This window comes from Oncorhynchus mykiss, chromosome 17, assembly GCF_057628025.1.
Source record: "Oncorhynchus mykiss isolate SJ-2025 chromosome 17, ASM5762802v1, whole genome shotgun sequence".
NCBI classification, from domain to species: Eukaryota; Metazoa; Chordata; class Actinopteri; order Salmoniformes; family Salmonidae; genus Oncorhynchus; species Oncorhynchus mykiss.
Genome location: NC_143038.1, coordinates 4,140,001 through 4,160,212, shown reverse-complemented (window position 1 = coordinate 4,160,212; position 20,212 = coordinate 4,140,001). Strand labels below are relative to the sequence as shown.

Here is a 20,212-nt window from a genome sequence, read left to right as displayed (position 1 = left end):
TTTGAAGAATGTCTCTGGTTGTCAATTGGATACGTTGTAGTAACGTCATTGTGTGGTAGACGGGATACTCTGTCTGTTCCTTCCTAACCTGCGTTTGCAGCTGCGATTGCTAACTCAACTGCCAGGAGGTATCACTTCTGTAGTGAATTAGAGTTCAAAGTTCATACCATTCGCAACTAAAGCTCACGCTGATGTTGGCTTCGTTCTGTAGTTATTATCTGAACCATTCTGACATCGGACCGTTGTCCTACATCCCCGGAACAGGAAGTTCTATTGTCGTCAAAGGCTTATATAGGAAGGGAGAGGAGGGCGTGTTTGAAAGGTTTTATAGCCCATGTCCCTTCACAGGGGCAGGCCACTGATTGAGCAGCCCTATCTTATGAAAACCCACATCTCACATTTTAGAAGCTAAAATCACATTTCATCCCATCACGAATAATTTCATATTCAAACATTTAAATTGAACAACAATTCCATGTGAATCCGATAACTCTGATGTGTAGACTTTCCACTGTAGAGTTTCATCTTATCATTGATGAGAATGTCTCAGATGACAACCGAACTGACATCATATTCATTAAGTACCACCGCATATGTTCAATTGGTCGGATTACCAGAATATAGTTCATTTCCCCCCACCTTCTGATGTTCCCAGTATCTCTATGTTAACCAAGGGTTTTGCAAATGTAACCTCAGTAGGGTAGAGAGAGGAAAAAGAGGGGAAGAGGTATTTATGACTGTCATAAACCTACCCCCCAGGCCAACGTCATGACAATCCCCATCAAGATAGAAGAACAAAATGTGTGTGTGTGTGTGTGTCTGTGTCTGTGTCTGATTGCCTCTGTATTGGTAAGGCCACAATATCCGTCAATGCGGGTGTCAGAATATGCATTTTCATCAAGGACCCCATGTTCCCTCGTCGTTCCTGTGTGGAGACAGTCTTAACAGGTGAGGAAGCCAGGCAGTGGAGATGGTTGAGTTGGGGGTGAAAGGGGAGACAAACAGTTAGCCAGCCAGGGAGAGGAGGGAGACAGGGGTAGGTATACAAGGGGATTTGGCGTGGCTGTGTGGTGACAGGCCGTCTGTGTGCGGTGCTGGTGGGTGAGCTAGTAGGCACACACACACATTGGGAAACACACACACACACATACACACACACAGAGACGTTTTGGTAACAGCACACTTAGGAAAGCTGGAAAGTGTGTCAGCCCTGACCTTAGAGGATGACCACACAGATTAACAGACCAGGGCTGGACATGTTGCTGCAGTGTGTGTGTGTTTGTGTGTGTGTCTGTGTGAGTACGTGTTATACAGCTCCCCCACTGTGCAAGGATGGAGAAGGGTTGAATAATGTTTTGTATTGTATTTGTTGTGTTATGATTGTATGAATAATACCCTGTCTGGCTAGACTGTAACACACAGTATAATGTCTGAATACGTAGATAGTCGACAGGCTTAGCTCTGTTTTCAGCCATATTTCTATGGTTGTTATATTGATGTCTGATGTCAGTATGGTAATAGCTTTACCACCAAAGGTCAGCAAGTGCAAAAACATGTTTATTATCCTCTGGCTATACAGTACATGTGAAGCACTTGCAGTCTTCTTTCAACTTATATCAAGTATGATGTACCTGACCAGGAACAACTCTGGGCCCCAAAATATGTGTATCATAACCAGAGCCTGGAGTTTTTCCTGGTCTGGCCATTGTGGTCAGGAAAAAAAACAAATGTCCCTAATCATGACCATTATCATGTCTCACACCTGTGAATCACATTAACGTAAGTAAACATCTACAGAAATTACTTTTCCAAAACAAAAAATTAGCTAACATTTTACAATGATGATGAATTCTGTCCCTCAGCCTGAGAGAGATGTATTAAAAACACCACTGAGTTCATAGAATAGCCTGCTTATCTTCACCATGAGTCCTCCTCTTCCTCATAATCCTCCTCTCCCTCCACCTCCTCTTCTTCATAATCCTCCTCAGTGTCCCCATCCGCTTTCTCCTCTTCCTCTCCCTCCTCCTCCTCCTCCTCAGTGTCCCCATCCACTTCCTCCTCTTCCTCTCCATCCTCCTCCTCAACCTCCTCAGTGTCCCCATCCACTTCCTCCTCCTTCACCCCCTCTCCCTCCTCATCCTCCTCCTCCTCAGTGTCCCCATCTGCTTCCTCCTCTCCCTCCACCCCTTCTTTCTCAAAATCCTCCTCCTCCTCCTCCTTTTCATCAACCCCCTCTTCCTCATAATCCTCCTCCTCTCCCTCTCCCTCCACCCCCTCTTCCTCCTCTTCCTCCTCCTCAGTGTCCTCTTCATCCTCCCCCTCCTCTTCCTCATCAGTGTCCTCACTTTGTAAGGTGGGTTCTGTTTTTGATTTGAAAGTGTCTGAAACAGTAATCCTTTTTGGGTCCCAGACACAGGTCTCTTGTAAACCACTCTTCACCATGCCACAGTTAGGAGGAACCCAGGCTGAGTCGTAACCTTCGTCATGCCATGTCTTCTGCAAAGGGTGGCCTTTGCGGTCAATTTTTTTCACCTTACCCACATTGACTTTAACTTTGATGACAACCTTCTGGTGTTCAGTGAGGTCCAGGGGGTATCTACTAGCCTTCTCCAGGTCCCGGCTTAGATACACACCCTGCCCCAACATGCCACGGTTGGATGGACAAAAACCTTTGTCCATGATTTTCTGTGCAGCCCACCAAGAGGTGCCGTGGTACATGATGTAGATTCTGCCATTCCGTGGCCCTGACAGACCCATTCTTCGTGCCCCAGCAGAAGTAGTAAAGTCATCTCTTCTCCACATGGCCATATCCTCCCCAATTGTAAGGAATTCCCTCCCTGACCACAAATAAGTGTGTCAATGCACAATACTGCAGAACTGGATGAGTAAGAAAGGGGAAATTAGTCTGACTAGGTAATATAAATATATAGAAGGAAATAAACTACATTTTACCTACAGCATAACAAAACAGAGTATAAAACAGCTGCAATTTGAAAAGGTTAAGTTGGATAAAATACTCACCAAAAAACGTCCAAGTTATATGGTTCTATATTAGTTAGTTCACTTAATGACAGATCGGTGTTGATCTCTGAAGGGTGATTCAGGTAAAAGTGATTCACCAGACAGATTACTTTACACCCAAGGAAGTTGTTACTGGTACAAGGTATATAAATAGAAGTTGTCTGTCTTCCTTTCGTTTTCAGTCATACAGGAAGTCACGTGATCAGAGCAGGATGTCTCCTGGCCATATAAGGTAAAAAGGGGCAGTTATTTTGTAATTAGAGTTTACGCCACCCCTTTCTCTCTCTCTCCCTCTCTCTCTCTCTCTCTCTCTCTCTCTCTCAAATGGCTGCCTGGTATTTTAATTCAGCACTAGACTCACCCTTCACTGGCTGTATCTGCCTACTGAAGAGACTGGCTTTATGGACAACCATAACTTGCACAAACCACTTTTTAAACTTTGTGTTTGTATTTTTAGTGAAAATGTAGTGTGATGTTTCTAATGATACAGGATGTACCATGTCTTAGTCATTAAGGAGGTTATAACAGAGCTGTTTTATCTAGGGAACAACACATAATGTAATCTTTGTATTTTTAACCAGCATTTAGGCCATGTATTGTAACCAGGGTACAGAGTTTTTCAGCAGACTAAGGCCCAAATGATGAACACTGTATAGTCCCTGTACTGTTCCAGCCAGGGTTGTGTTTCATTATGCAGCCAGCCCTGCGCACTGCGTCTCTTCATAAAGGAGGTGTCAAATGGCCTCTGCAGTAGATACAGTACTATCCCAGACCACTATTGGTAACTGGTACAGGATCTCTGCAGACCGCTATTGGTAACTGGTACAGGATCTCTGCAGACCGCTACTGTGTGTGTGTGTGTGTGTGGGGGGGGGGGGGGAATATAGAATATAGAAGGCAAGTCACACTCTGTTCAATTCCAATTCCTTATCATTTCAGCGCCACATGCGTGTCTGTTACAGTGTTGATTCCAATCCTCTTTAACACCGACTCCTATCCTGCCACAGTGTAGTCTTAAAGTGCTCTTCACAACCCTAATAAGGAAGCCCACAATGAGGTAACGTCTTAGAAAGAGAGAATTGCTAAGTCCTAATGGGGCCTGTTGTCCCCAGGAACCACTGGAGAGATGGACAATACTCTACCCTCATATGGCTTTTAGACAGAATAGAAACATGCCTCTGAGATTAACAAAAGTCACCTTCCACAAGTCTCCCACACCGTATTAATCAGTTTAAGATGATTATGTAAAGGGGAGTAATCCATCTTAATGGAACTGGGCAGATCACAGGAGCCTTTGGGTTGGTGTTACCGTGGGAAAATAGGAGTGTGTGTGTGTGTGTGTGTGTGTGTGTGTGTGTACATGCATTTAGCAGTAATAGGCTGACACACGGTTTCTAATGACTGGCCTATACTGAGGAGCTGGCGCTGGAGCTTTCACATGACCCGATGGTATAACTGACTAGATTAATGTTGTTAGTCACTGGACAGTGGGTTATAAGAGCTGGACAGTGGGTTGGAGAAGGACCAGATGTTATAAGAGCTGGACAGTGGGTTGGAGAAGGACCAGAGGTTATAAGAGCTGGACAGTGGGTTGGAGAAGGACCAGAGGTTATAAGAGCTGGACAGTGGGTTGGAGAAGGACCAGAGGTTATAAGAGCTGTACAGTGGGTTGGAGAAGGACCAGAGGTTATAAGAGCTGGACAGTGGGTTAGAGAAGGACCAGAGGTTATAAGAGCTAGACAGTGGGTTGGAGAAGGACCAGAGGTTATAAGAGCTGGACAGTGGGTTGGAGAAGGACCAGAGGTTATAAGAGCTGGACAGTGGGTTGGAGAAGGGCCAGAGGTTATAAGAGCTGGACAGTGGGTTGGAGAAGGACCAGAGGTTATAAGAGCTGGACAGTGGGTTGGAGAAGTACCAGAGGTTATAAGAGCTGGACAGTGGGTTGGAGAAGGACCAGAGGTTATAAGAGCTGGACAGTGGGTTGGAGAAGTACCAGAGGTTAGCAGAGTCGAAATTCTGTGCTGTGAGTGAGAGAATGTTTACTGTGTGGGTTGATGTGACATGAGGGAGAATTTAGTAAATGGAGGCATTTGTGTGATTGCTGGTATCAGAGATTTAGTGTGGAGATGTGTGGAGATGTGAGATGTCCGTTGGAGTCTCAGGGTGTGAATATATACATGCCTGAGTACATGTGTGCCTGTGTCTACGTGTGTGTCACTATCTGTGTGTCTTAACACACCTGGCCTGCAGGGTGGGAATCAGCAGGGGTGTTCCATGTTGTTCCTCTGATGTCACAGTCAGTCCCCCCCTGTGATGCTATTGCAGCAGCATTCTGCAGACAGGGCACTGATTGGACCAGCAGCCTCTCTCTCTCAGTACACTCCTTAGGGACTGGATGGGCTGACACGCTCACTGTGCCTCAAGACTGTCCTCGGGACATTGTGTTCCCATTCGCAGATACTTATACACACACACACACACACACGCACACAGCCACGCGCATATGGACACACACACACACACAGAAAGCTTTCAGTAAGGCTTGTCTACCTGCAGAAAGGCCCAATAGATAACTGCATGTATTGTCATGTATTAGTGGATTCTCTGCATCCTCTGGTGTCATTGATCTAAACTGCATGTGAGAGTGAAAGCCCATCTGTCTGGAAAATCTGAAATCTGAAAATAATCCCCTCTTGCACTGCTGTGGACACAAAATATCAATAGTTTGTCTGTGAGAAGAGCAAACGGTGCATTTAGCCTACACACACACACACACATGCACACACACACACACACACACATACATACATGCACACACACACGCACACACACACACACACACACACACACACACACACACACACACACACACACACACACACTGTACGGTAGCTGATGTTTGGCAAGAGCGTGAACACATGTTAGAAAACAGTTGATAACATATTCATTTCCTGCGGCGCTAAGAAATAAGAATTCAATAAATAAATAATATTAACAGGAAAGCAAGCACTAATTAAAATTGCTATATGAAGTATCGAGAAAAGACATATCCCCAAAAAAACGAACATTGTGTCCCTCCTGCCCTCTCCTCCTCCTGTTTAGTCCAAAGCCATTATCTTTGTTCCCCCCTCCTTTCCCTCTGTCCTTCCATCTCCCTGTTTTGGTTTGTTTGTTTGATTCATATAAAATGCATTGGTTTTGCATCCATAATTCTCATTAAAACCATCCAAGCCCCAATATCATGACTCCCTACATTTGAAATGGCCGTCAATTATCGCTGCGGTAACCTCATTAGTGAATCCGATCACACACACGTTGGGCCGGGCGCTGTCTCAGAGGTGGTGTGTGTGTGTGTTTTTGTGTGTGTGTGTGTGTATATGTGTTCCTCAGACAGAATGCTCCCCTAACGAGGAAAAAAGTGCAAAGTCATTGAGAGGACTCTCTCTCTCTCTCTCTATCTCTCTCTCTACCTATCACACCCTCTATCCCTCAGTTTGCTGATGCTATGTCAGACAGCAGGGGCAATTTCTCCTCTTCATGTAGGAGGAAAGACAGATTGACTATAAATAAGGCATTTTACAGTGATTGAAATAGTTGATATTGATTTCAAGTGAATTAGCCATTGTTTAGCTATATAAGATATGTAGTATTTTAGCTGGACAATACATTGTTAATCCACTTCTTAATGTCGGTCATTAAGGTTAGTTCGAGGATGTGGGCTTTTATTGTGTTAAAACCTTTTACAAGCATCTGACAAATGTTCAGATATTCTCTCAAATCAGTGTGACAAAGCTTAACTGGCGTTCATTTCACGACTGCATTGGAAGCGAAATGACAAATACTGGCTCTCACTATTCTCTGGTTTATTGGGAGTAAGGTCACAGCCAAAATATCTAATTAATTAAATCAATGTATTAATTACCAATCGAGAACAAGTGTCCAGTTACATTAATCAGATGTCAGATGTTCGATGTCAATTCCTTTGCTGGCTGTCATCATTTTCCTGTCATTGGGGTGTGTTTGTGTGTGTGTGTGTGTGTGTGTGTGTGTGTGTGTGTGTGTGTGTGTGTGTGTGTGTGTGTCAGTGGGTTGCAGTGATGGTTCCAGACAGCACTGCCACGTCCCGGGGCCTTAGGGGGCCGTGTTCAGATGTTGGGCAGGATGGATGATGGGGATGTTATCCTCGATTTAGACACCCCCGGGGTGTGGAGACTACAGCCTCTTCAGCATGCAGGTTAGAGATGCAGTGTATGAGAGGACACACACACACACACACACACACACACACACGCACTTCCCCTCCGTCTTCCCTCACACCTCCTCAAATCAATATTGAGATTGGATTTGGCTACCCCCCCTTGCTCCTTGGTGGTTCCTTTGATTGGGCTTGGCAGACTGATGTGTTCGGAGGGGGGCGAGGGAAAGTGTGGGTGTGGGTGCGTGTCCTCATCACACTCAACAAGAGCGTACTTCTTTCTCTGAAAAGCCCACAAGTACGTCTATTCAAAGAAATATTAGTAGTGTTACTGTGGTAGGGGACTTAGACCGGCATCCATCCACAACAATACAAACATCCTTCAGCTACAAGGGTGTGTATCATGTGAGTTCTACTGAATATGACATATTGTAACCCAAGCTCTGCTCCGCTGGGATATCAGCCATACTAAAAACACCACGCAGGGACTTGTCATGAAATTCTGTTTTTTTGTCAAACACACTGAATTGTGCATATGGGTAAATCAAAACAGACCGATCACTTTGAGTTGTGAATTTGCAAACCTACAGAACCGGTATTGAGAGATGTCTGTGTTCCTTTTAAGGCCAGCTGTCTGTTACTATTTGTCTCAGAAGAGAGAGCTTACATAATACCCTCTACTTCCTATGTTTTTAAGTTTCTGGGCCTGAACTTATTGCAGTGAGCCGTACTCGTTCAGGCACACCGTATCCTAGCGTTTCACGGCTTTTCTTATTGGACAAGGTCAGGTAGTCTCTCCCTGTTTCAATCTGTTTTCTTACATTTCCTGCCTAATGAACAACACCCTGATACCCTCCTTCCCTACCATTGTGTGTAGCCGTGAGGCTAGTACATTAAATATGCGCCCCAAATGGCACCATATACCCTACATAGTGCACTACTTTTGACCAGAGCCCTATGGGACTAGGATTGCATTTGGGACGCAACCAATGACTTCAATACTTCCCTTGACCTGTAAGCCGTTCGTTCGATTCCCATCTCCACTAACCACAACTGACGACACACGACTAGCCATTTCCCCTACCGGCACCTGACAACAAGACATCTGTATACAAGCATAAAACGACAGTACCGGTAATACATTCACCACTCCGTAACACCACGTCTGGGACTCTGTATGGGAGAGGTGTAGAGGGCCTGTTAACGGTGGGGATAATTTTTTACATTTTAAGAGGCTTGTTTTGCTATTTGAGACAACCGGGGTCTAGCCTCTTAGGAGAACATGATGAAGAGGTTTCCCACCTGGAAGGGTAGGTGATCTGTGGGTTCGCCACACAGACAGTTTATTGTCCCACACTTTTTAAACCCCATAATGGTCAACTAGCTTTGTCATGATATAACAACAGATTTAGATTGCTTGCGTTCCAATTAAATCGATATCTCTCATTAAATTAAATGCACGGCAATACTTGTTCAGCGGTAACTACTGCCACCATTGATCTGACGGTATGACACATCAACAACAACCAATTAAAGCTACGTCGCTATATAAGAGATCTACTGTACCCTCTATATTATGTGAACTGATCTATAACACAGCCCTTCACATGTTATTCTGCTGTATGATAGTCTTCCTCCTTTGTTTACCGCTGCCCAGCCAGGAGAAAATCAATACCAAGCCTTTGACAGGTCCCTAAACAGCCCAGCCTCCAATATTTACTGGTGTCGAGGTGCAGCCCTGCTTTGTCCCATCTCCATCTCCATCACTCCCTCCACCCCAGGTTGATATTTCTGCCCCAGTCGGGTCACTTCATCACTGGGTCTGACATGCTGACAGATCCCACACAGACTGAAGGGATGGAGAACTGGCCTGGTTCTCTCCTCCTGCTATCACCCATCATGGACACACACACACACACACACACACACACACACACACACACACACACACACACACACACACAAAGACACACACACACACACAAAGACACACACACACATGAACACACACAAAATCCCACAGAACACACACACACAGAGACACACACACAGGCATGCACACAGCTCTAACCATCACGACCTGGGCCTGTTTAATCGATGCAGAGCCAAATGGGTCCTGGAAAAAGCCATTTAGTGGTGTGTTGTTGACACGGCAACTCTCAGACATTCAGACGGCTGGTTTGATGATAAAGCTTCCTGTCTGAAAAGAGAGGGAGGAGGGAGGGAGGGATGGATGGAGCATCAGGAACAAGGACGCAGAGAGAGAGATGGGACACATGAGAGAAGGAATCTGGGGCAGGGGAGAGGCTGTGTGTTGTGGCGGGGAGGGGTGTATGTGTGAGATCAAAGGAGGTATCAGAGGAGCATAGGGGGATTAAAGGGTGTGTGTGTGTGTGTGTGTGTGTGTGTGTGTGTGTGTGTGTCTGTCTGTCTGTCTGTATGTCTGTCTGTCTGTCTGTCTGCCTGTCTGTCTGTCTGTCTGTACGTACAATCACAGGGTCACAGAGTGTGTGTCATATCCTCTAACCAGACATCTAAAAAGCTCCAATGTCAAATTTGCCAAAGAACTGGGAAATGTCACTGTGTTGGACCCAAATCAAAATCTAGCTCTATCGTTTCCACCAGGGAGGCAGTGACCTCTGTGATTCTCAGGAGAGATACAGTATATTTGATGTGAATAGAGAAAGACGCAGGTTGTGTTTATGTGCGTATGCAGATATAGTACAATGCATTTTACAAAGACCTTTGGCACGTGGAGAGAGAGAGAGAGAGAGAGAGAGAGAGAGAGAGAGAGAGAGAGAGAGAGAGAGAGATCTGAGGATAGAAATAGAGAGGGATGAGAGAGAGATCTGAGGATAGAAATAGAGAGGGATGAGAGACAGAAACTGATTGACAGAGAGAAAAACTACAGTGTGCTGTCAGTGTCAGTGCCACATTACAATGATGTGTCCTTGTGTTAATGTTTGTGTAAGTCTTTTTTGCGTGTACATGTGCACGCCCACACAGGGGGAATATGATGAAAACTAAGACAGAACTTAGCCTGATTGACAGTTACTTAGCTGAGCCTGTGAAGGCTGGCTGATGTTACATGAGAGAGGCCTGAGAGAGTGAGACAGAATGAGAGAGGTAGAGGGAAACAGAATGAGAAGTGGAGGGAGACAGAATGAGAGACAGAAAGAGAGAGCGCTAGCTAGCTAGCCATGTTGTTGTGCTGTCTGGATCAGTCAAATGCTAGATAAGGACATTGTAGGGGGAAGGGAAGGGAGATATGTGTTATGACATTTGCCTTACATGGGCCCCTCCCTCTCTATCTCTCTCTACCTCTATCCCTCCTTTTCTCTTTAACGTCCCTTACCTCTCTCTCTCTTTTTTCTCTCTCTCTTCTTCTCTATCAACATCGAGAGATAAGCCCAAACAAATCTGCCAAAGCCTTTGCCTGCCTGCCTGTCTCATTGGAAAGATACCTGTTCCTCCTCATTCCATCAGACACTAATGACATGTTGAAGTACACCACACAGATGAACAGATTATGGTATGTGTGTGTGTGTGTGTGTGTGTGTGTGTGTGTGTGTGTGTGTGTGTGTGTGTGTGTGTGTGTGTGTGTGTGTGTGTGTGTGTGTGTGTGTGTGTGTGTGTGTGTGTGTGTGCGTGCGTGCGTGCGTGCGTGCGTGTGTGTGTACACCTGAGAATATGAATATCTGACCCATCGTCCCCTGACATTTTAAAAATTTCAAAATGATCTCATCAGTGAATAGTGTGTATTGAATTGCAACTCCTGGATGCCGTTGCCCCTGCCAAAGCAGATGGCGTTAGGTGTAATGTATAATAATGAACTGTCGTAGGTGATGGAGATGGTTATTCCTATAACCTTAGAGCTCTTTGACTGAGTCACCAGAAAGGTACTGTGGGCCCCATGGAACACATTATTACTCCGTGTGAAAGTCACATTCTCTGAAATCATTACCGAAATGCACTGCAGTTCATTTTTCCCAGTCGCCTCATTCTTCTCCAACTTGCAATGTAATGTACTCAGCATACAATACATATTTTTTGGCAGCTCTTGCATATCGCTTTTGGTACATGGGGATACGTTGTTTCTGTGGCAGTGGGAGATGCACGATTGTTTCCAGGATATTTTTAGGGGCTAATTTAAAGGCACAAAGAAAATGGACTTGCGATGACGTGTCACGACCTGTAGGATACAGAGCTGTCCTGAATATCCCCCCGGGATACATCATGGCTTTCATTTCAGGGCCCCGCAGCTAAAGTACCATAGTGAAATGATCCGAAATTGAGGTTTATTTCTCTGTAGGGCTATTTGAGTCTGTGGCCCTGTGCCTAATTTGTCACTTTGTGAGTAAGAAGCAAAATGGTACCACAGGTTGAATCCTGAAGCCCAATGGAGTTTGGTTGCAGTATTTGGGAGAAAGTCCTCACCACATGACAGATGGATTAGCTTTGCAGTTATACTACACAAAATGTACAGAAAATGGCTATTTATTGCTAGCCATATCGGTATGTTCTCCCTTTCGTACTGAAACCATTTAGGCCTATCGATGTCACAAGCTAGTCAAAGTCAATTTGTTCATTAAGTTAAATCTATAGCCATGTAATGCACTAGTCTATAAGCTGAACCTATAGATATCATGTTAAAAGTGTATTTGTTCATTGAGTTAAATCTGCCAGTAATAGGAGAGAGAGTTAGCATTATCGCTAAGCAAGTGTATGTCAACATCCGTTAGCATTAGCGTTTAAAGGGAGTGACAAGATATAAAGCGCAGCTGTTAGCTAGCTAGTCATGTTGTTGTGTTGTTGAGTTCAATCGAATGCTAGATAATGACATTGTAAGGGAATGGGAAGGGAGGTTAGACACAGTGCAACAACGCGAAGCACAGTGGTGTTTTAGTGTTTAATCGACAGATGGTGGGCGGGAAGAGGATGGCTTATAGCTTCAGCTTTGCTCATCACTGCTTCCAATGGAGGGAAGCTTCCGTTCTAGTCATTCGATTTTTGAGAGAGATAGCTTTGAATGTTTACGGAAATTAAAGGCAATATACTGTATATTGCGGTTCATCAGTTCGGCTAATCACTTTGTCCACTCACTGTGTGCTTTGTTTCTGAGGTTGTTGTGAAGCTATCTAAAGGCCAGATCTGTTCTGGCAGACTGACAATCGGCCAGAAGGGCATTTTCCATCATTAGACAATGCCAATTCCTTATTCCACTGGTAAGTGTTATCTCATCCAGTACAAGTGACATTATCTTGTTGCAATACAGTGGCGAAAATCAAACCGAATTCATTAGTTGACAAATATCAATAGGGGCTATTTTCCTTGGTTAGGCATATAATACACTTGAGCAAATGATGTCATAGTCACCCGAGCTTTAGGCTGGCCACTCTCCCACATCTAGAAGAGACAGAGGTCTTTTCCTCCCACCTTCCCTTCCTCCATCCTCGCTTTTCACTGGTGGGTCACTTCTTCCCTCCTTCCCTCACTCCATCGCCCCTTTTCAGTGGTGGTTCTCTTCATCCCTCCTTCCCTCACTCCATCTCTCCTTCTCAGTGGTGGGTCTCTTCCTCCCAGATCAGCCCCCTGCTCTTCTCTATCTGCAGCTCCCAGTCACAACATATCAACCTGTGATAATAACAGTATGCCACTGCCGCACCTAGCTTCCTGTCGCCTTGCCATGCCACGTGAGAGCTTCCTCTGCCCACCCACACCTGAGAGAGAGGGGGATGAAGGGGGTGAGAGAGAAGAGGAGGAGACAGAGAAATGGGTCGAGAAATCGAGAAAGGTGTGGCTGTGAAGTTGTGAGGTTCTACCATGAGAGATTGCATCTGACATCCAACATTCGGTGTGGAAGTATCATTCCTTGCTCGTCCTCAACACTAGTCAGAAAAAGTTCAACTTTACAAAAACACTGTTTAGTCCCACAGTTACAAAACAAGCTGACCTCTCATGCATTAATACACTGGCAAATTTGGGGTATTTGGTATGTTATTCGGATCCACATTAGCTGTTGCAAAAGCAGAAGTTACTCTTCCTGGGGTCCACACAAAACATGAAACATGACATAATACAGAACATTAATAGACAACAGCTCAAGGACAGAACTTCATAAATAAATAAATACAAAAGGCACATGTAGCCAACATATCAATACATACTCACAAACTATCTAGGTCAAATAGGGGAGAGGCGCTGTGCCGTGAGGTGTTCCTTTATCTGTTTTTTGAAACCAGGTTTGCTGTTCATTATAGCAATACGAGATGGAACGGAGTTCCATGCAGTAATGGCAATATATAATGCTGTACACTTTCTTGAATTTGTCCTGGGTTTTGGGGTGTGAAAAGACCCCTGGTGTGTATGTGTGTATGTCAGAGCTGTGTGTAAGTTGACTATGCAAACAATTTGGGATTTTCAACACATTCATGTTTCTTATAAAAAATAAGTGATACTTTTAGTCTCTCCTCAACTCTTTACTCTTAACCAAGAGAGACTGACATATTTAGCCCTCTGATTACATTGAAGAGCCGCTCTGTTCTGAACCAGCTACAGCTTAACTAGGTCTTTCCTTGCAGTACTCGACCACAAGACTGAACAATAATCAATATAATACTAAACTAGAACCTGAGGACTTGCTTTTTGGAGTGTGGTGTCAAAAAAACAGAGCATCTCTTTATTACAGACAGACCTCTTCCAATCTTTACAACAATTGAACCTATATGTTTTGACCATGACAGTTTACAAACTAAGGTAACACCAATTAATTTAGTCTCCTCAACTTGTTCAACAGCCACACCATTCATTACCAGATTCAGCTGAGGTCTAGAACTTAGGGAATTATTTGTACCAAATACAATGCTCTTAGTTTTAGAGATGTTCAGGACCAGTTTATTACTGGCTACGCATTCCAAAACAGACTACAACTCTTTGTTAAGGGTTTTAGTGACTTCATTAGCTGTGGTTGCTGATGCATGTATGGTTGAATCATCAGCATACATGGGCACACATGCTTTGTTTAATGCCAGTGGCAGGTCATTGGTAAAAATAGAAAAGAGTAGAGGGCCTAGAGAGCTGCCCTGCGGTACACCACACTTTACGTGTTTGACATTAGAGAAGCTTCCATTAAAGAAAACCTTTTGAGTTAAGTTAAATAGATAGCTCTGAATCCACGATATGACAGAGGTTGAAAAGCCATAACACATACCATACAACAGGTTATGGTCAATAATATCAAAGGCTGCACTGAAATCTAACAGTACAGCTCCCACAATCTTCTTATTATCTTTCTATAAGCATGCTGAAAGTCTTTTGTTAATTTGTTTATAGAGAAATAGCATTGTATTTGGTCAAACATCATTTTTTCCAACCGTTTGCTAAGAGCTGGCAGCAAGCTTATACAGTATGTCTGCTGTTAGAACCAGTAAAGGCCACTTTACCACTCTTGGGTAGATGAATGACTTTGGCTTCCCGCAAGGCCTGGGGACAAAGACTTTCCTCTAGGCTCAGATTAAAGATATGACAGATGGTAGTTGTCAATGCCAGGAGGTTTGTCATTATTGATCGAGAACAATAATTTTTCCACTTCTCCCACACTAACTTTACGAAATTCAAACTTAAAATGCTTTTATTTCATGATTTGTATTTTTATGCATTAATGCAATGGCTCACTGTTCATTGTTGGCATTTCCTGCCTAAGTTTGCCCACTTTGCCAATAAAGTAATCATTAAAATAATTGGCAACATTAACTGTTTTTGTGATGAATAAGCCATCTAATTCGATGAAAGATGCAGTTGAATTTGTGTTTCTGCCCATAATTTCATTTAAAGTGCCATCCAAAGTTTAAATCATTTGTCTTGACATCATAATACAGTTTCTTCTTCTTTTTGCTGCGTTTTAGTCACATCATTTCTCAGTTACAGTCGACCAGTCAGATGTGCAGCCAGACTTATTAGCCACTCCTTTTGCCCCGTCTCTTTCAACCATACAGCTTTTCAATTCCTCATCAATCCATGGCGCCTTAACAGTTCTACCAGTCAGTTTCTTAACAGGTGCATGTTTATCATTAATTGGAAGAAACAATTTCAGAAATTCATAAAGTGCAGCGTCTGGATGCTCCTTTTAATCACATCAGACAAACAAATATTTTTAACATCATCCACATAAAAGTAACAGCAAAATATTTTGTGTGATTTCCTATATACTATTTTAGGCCCAGCTTTTGGAAATTAGGTTTTCCTGGATATAGCCACTATATTGTGATCCCTGCATCCAATGGGTATGGATACAGCTTTAGAACAAAGTTCTACAGTATTAGTAAAAATGTGATCAATACATGTGAATGATGTTGTTCCTGTAGTGCTTGTAAACACCCTGGTAGGTTGACCCTGGTAACCCGAACCAGATAACAGGCACTGGTTACAGTGAGAAGCTTCCTCTTGAGCGGACAGCTTGATGAAAACCAGTTAATATTCAGGTCCCCAAGAAAGTTTACATCACATACACTATCAAGCATTTCATACATATTATTTAGATACTGACGGTTAGCACTTGTTGGCTTATAGCAACATCCCAAAAGAAAAGGCTTTAGATGTGCCAAGTGAACCTGCAACCACAACACTTCAATAACACTTGACATGAGATTGTGTCTAAGCATTACAGCGATATGGCTCTGAATATATACAGCAACACCTCCCCCACAAGCATTTCTGTCTCTTCTATAGATGTTATATCCTTGTATTGCTACTGCTGTATCATCAAATGAATTATCCAAGTCTCAGAAATGGCGAATATATGAATGTTAACTGATGTTAGCAAGTTATTGATTTTGTTAACCTTGTTTCTAAGGCTGCATATTACTATGGGCTATTTTTAGTGCTTTCCTGGGTAGCTTATCAGAGATAGACATGATACTGAAAAGAGCAAACAAAGCAAGAGAAAAAATATACATTCAGCAGTCCATGAATCAATTGGTGTGTGTGTGTGTGTGTGTGTGTGTGTGTGTGTGTGTGTGTGTGTGTGTGTGTGTGTGTGTGTGTGTGTGTGTGTGTGTGTGTGTGCGTGCGGGGTTGAAGCTACGAACACATAGGCTTGGCTTGCTCATCCCTTCCAGGCTTATGGGAGGGAGCGTGGACAATGAGCCTGTCATAGCAGATGTAAGCAATGTCCCCACGCTCTCTGGCAGCTTTCATGGCTGGGATAAGTTATTTCCTCTTCTGGAGCACAGCTTCAGGATAGACCTCATTGAGGAAGATATACGTTCCTCTCAAGTTCTTGGTTCTTTCCAGAACTGCTACCCCTGAACCTCAGGTACTTGACCACTATCAGCCTGGGCCTGTCACCTGGGCCGGTGGTGTTTTTTCCAGTACTGTGGGCGCGCTCCACCTCAATCTTCCTGTGGTCCATCTTCAATTTCTCAGAGATCGTTTCCCTCACTTTGTCCTCAGGTCTCATGTGGAGATTCTGCAATTCCGTCCACAACCATGTTATTCTGCCTTGATAATCCCTCCCTCAATCCTGATTTATCCGTCATTGTTATCATGGATTCACACACAGAACTGATGTCCTCTCTCAATGACTTAAGATTGTTGTCATCTTGCCGTTCTCCTGTTTCAACTCATTGAGCTGACCTTAACAGAACTGCAAGCTGTTCTTCAGGTCCTGGACCTCTCTGGTCAGCTCGTCCATTCTTTTATTAGTTGAATCCACAAGTATTTGGACAAAACACTTGAAGCTCTTTTCTTGTTGTTGTAACAACTGCTTGTAGATCTCTTTTTGTTCGTTTAAAAGATCCTTCACCTGTGATAGAGAGACACCACTGTCCTCAACAGTTAGAAACCATGGTATTTGTCATGGTATCTAGCAACGTAGGTTACACTGTTACTCCTCGCAATTCCAGACAGGGCAGGTCACAGGGAAGATTGAACACAACAAACAGCAGGTATCTGGACAGCCACAATGGCTAACCACATCACGGGCTGCGTTCAAGCCCTCAAGAAACGCTAGCTTGATAGGCAGCTAGCTAGCATCTCCTCAAACCCGGCCTTGGACGGCAGGATCACTGGACAGAGAGAAGCAGGTCCCAGCAACTGATGCCAACTGTGTCGCGGGGTCCTTAGTAGTAACTAAAAAAAGTTAGTAGCTAGCTGAAAAGTTAGCTAGCTACTAAGAAATGTTTCAATACACTTTGAAAACAACAAACTTTCCAAAACAAACCGAGTTCTCCCTTGTTTCGCGTTCAACAGTGACAAAGTGGAGAAATCATTGTCTTATTTACCAACCATCATATACTGTATGAAATATAAATATATATATATATATAAATGGCCTATAGATACTATGCCCAGTAGTCCTCCCTCCTATCAATGTGTGAAGTGTTCCCACCAGCAGGGAAAAAGCAGCTTGTTGTAATATTTTTTCCTCCTCCATTTACCGGACACACACACCACACACACGCCACTCCTCCAGCTAGAGGATATATACGACGAGGAGGATTTGGTAATGAGAGATCTGTATCTCCTACAGCCATTAGCCACGGCGGCGCTAACAGTCATTAGAATAGGTAATTAATTAGCTGCTATTGTTCTCGAGAATAATTGTTAACAAAATGTGCCTTATATCCGACTATGTTTGACCTACAACTAGTAAAAACGTGTTTATGTTCTGTTGTGTGGTATAGATAGGGGGTAGTAGTCAGTTGTGTAGTTTTGTACTGTGGGGGGGAGGTGTTTCTGGTTCATCATTGGGGAATTATAGCACAGAGATCAGAATGGGGTGTTGTTGTTGTACGTGTGGTCATGTGAGGGGCTAGCAAAGGCTATAACCAGGGCCTAGATTTGATCCTGGCCAGGGAAAACCTCCTGGCTGCCATGTACAGTGCCTTCAGAAAGTATTCAGACCCATTGACTTTTTCCACATTTTGTTACATTACAGCCTTGTTCTAAAATGGATTAAGCAAAAACATTTCCTCAGCGATCTACACACAACACATCATGATGACAAAGAACAAAAACAGAAATACCTTATTAACATAAGTATTCAGACCCACATGACAGCCCACTTGGAGTTTGCCAAAAGGAACCTAAAGACTCTCAGACCATGAGAAACAAGATTCTCTGGTCTGATGAAAGCAAGATTGAACTCTATGGCCTGAATGCCAAGCATCGCATCTGGAGGAAACCTGGCACCATCCCTACGGTGAAGCATGGTGGTGGCAGCATCATGCTGTGGGGATGTTGTTCAGCAGCGGGGACTGGGAGACTAGTCAGGATCTAGGCAAAGATGAATGGAGCAAAGTACAGAAAGATCCTTGATGAAAACCTGCTCCAGAGTGCTCAAGACCTCTGACTGGAGCGAAGGTTCACCTTCCTACAGGACAACAACCCTAGGCATACAGCCAAGACAACACAGGAGCGGCTTCGCGACAAGTATCTGAATGTCCTTGAGTGACCCAGCCAGAGCCTGGACTTGAACCCGATCAAACATCTCTGGAGAGACCTGAAAATAGCTGTGAAGCAATGCAATATGTGCTTTTTACACTATACATTTTCCCTGACACTCAAAAGTACTTGTTACATTTAAAATGCTCAGGCAGGAAAGCAATATGGTCCAATTCACGCACCTATCAATATAATGCTTTGTCATCCCTTCTGCCTCTGATCTGGCGGACTCACTATACGCAAATATTGCATTTGTAAATTATGTCTGAGTGTTGGAGTGTGCGCCTGTCTGTCAGTAAATGTTTAAACAAGAAAATTGTGCCGTCTGGTTTGCTTTAATACAAGGAATTTGATGTATAGCATTTACTTTTTTTTTTTGCTCAAGTATTATAATTGAGTGCCTTTCCACCCCTGCACTTAAGTACATTTAAAACCACTTACTTTTTTTACTCAAGTAGTATTTTACTGGGTGACTTTCACTTTTACTTCAGTAATTGTTTATTAAAGTATGTCTACTTTTACTCAAGTATGAGTATTTTTTCCACCACTGCTTCTGCAGTATACTTGTCATTTCTATCTATCACTCCCCCAAATAACCTGCAGTTCAACCCTAGCTACTCTGTATGCAGTGGGCCCCTGAGTGCAAAACAGTGGAAAAGCGAATGCTTTGGTGGAAAAGAGGGATGCTTTGGGAATATATATCCTTAGTGACGGGTGGTCTCTCTGTTTATGCGTCCCACTGTGCCTGTGCTAGTCTGTCTCAGTTGGTTTAGATTCACCACAGGAGGCTCAGGGGTAAAAACACAACACATTACTTTGCAGGCTCACTGAAGTAGAGTTGTTACTGTTGTGAGAGGTGGAAATTGTGGACTTTTTCCACGTTTGGAATCTCTCCTCTGCCTGTTGAAGAACATCAAAGAACAACAAAGAAGGTCAACTTTGCTTACTGTAGTTTGTGGAATTGAATGTACATCATTTGATGCCGTCGTACGGTCGCTAAACTCAATTCAAGAGTCCACAAGGCTTTGGGTGGAAAGTGAAATTGTAGAAGAAATACCGCAAAGAATTTTTAATTGATTCTATACCATCGATATCCACGACTAAGCTGCTAAACCTTGAAATTCCCCCACTGGACACGACACAGGCCTGTAACAAGTCATGTGTAACAACAATGAACATCCCCTAAAGTACTGGGTTTGAGTATCTGCTCGATGAGCCAGTCTTACACCAAAAAGCTCCCTGAAGTCACATTTGGCACGGTCAATGAGCACGACAACTCCTCATAGACAGAAATACACAGCTACACACGCACGTGTGCACACGCACACACACACACACACACACACACACACACACACAAATGCAGCCCAGTGTGCTCAGTGACACGACAGAGACTACAATTCCCAGAATACCACGAGCCATCTGTTAGATGAATGCCCATATTATCTGTGTTGTGTCCCTCACACACACACACACACACACACACACACACACACACACACACACACACACACACACACACACACACACACACACACACACACACACACACAC

General features: G+C 43.8%; 1 protein-coding gene and 1 long non-coding RNA gene across 3 annotated transcripts in view; one reads left to right on the top strand and one right to left on the bottom strand.

Moving 5' to 3' along the window:
• The window catches only part of LOC149975686 (uncharacterized), a 52,645-nt gene that overhangs the window by 28,490 nt on the left and 3,943 nt on the right, over positions 1-20,212 (top strand). The window lies entirely within an intron of this gene.
• Positions 1,540-3,209, bottom strand: LOC149975687 (uncharacterized). Of its 2 annotated transcripts, none has more exons than XM_090204553.1 (2): positions 3,022-3,209; positions 1,540-2,837 (listed from the first exon to the last, which is right to left on the bottom strand). In XM_090204553.1, exon 2 carries the CDS (start codon positions 2,806-2,808, stop codon positions 1,918-1,920), a length of 891 nt encoding a protein of 296 aa, XP_090060679.1. In that variant the 5' UTR covers positions 2,809-2,837; positions 3,022-3,209; the 3' UTR covers positions 1,540-1,917. The 2 variants fall into 2 exon arrangements, with proteins under 2 accessions (XP_090060679.1, XP_090060678.1); XM_090204552.1 differs by having other exon boundaries at positions 1,540-2,877; positions 3,022-3,200.

Bases quoted from the DNA above. Each gene is read 5' to 3' on its own strand.
- LOC149975687 (XM_090204553.1), bottom strand. From the start codon at position 2,808: ATGGCCATGTGGAGAAGAGATGACTTTACTACTTCTGCTGGGGCACGA.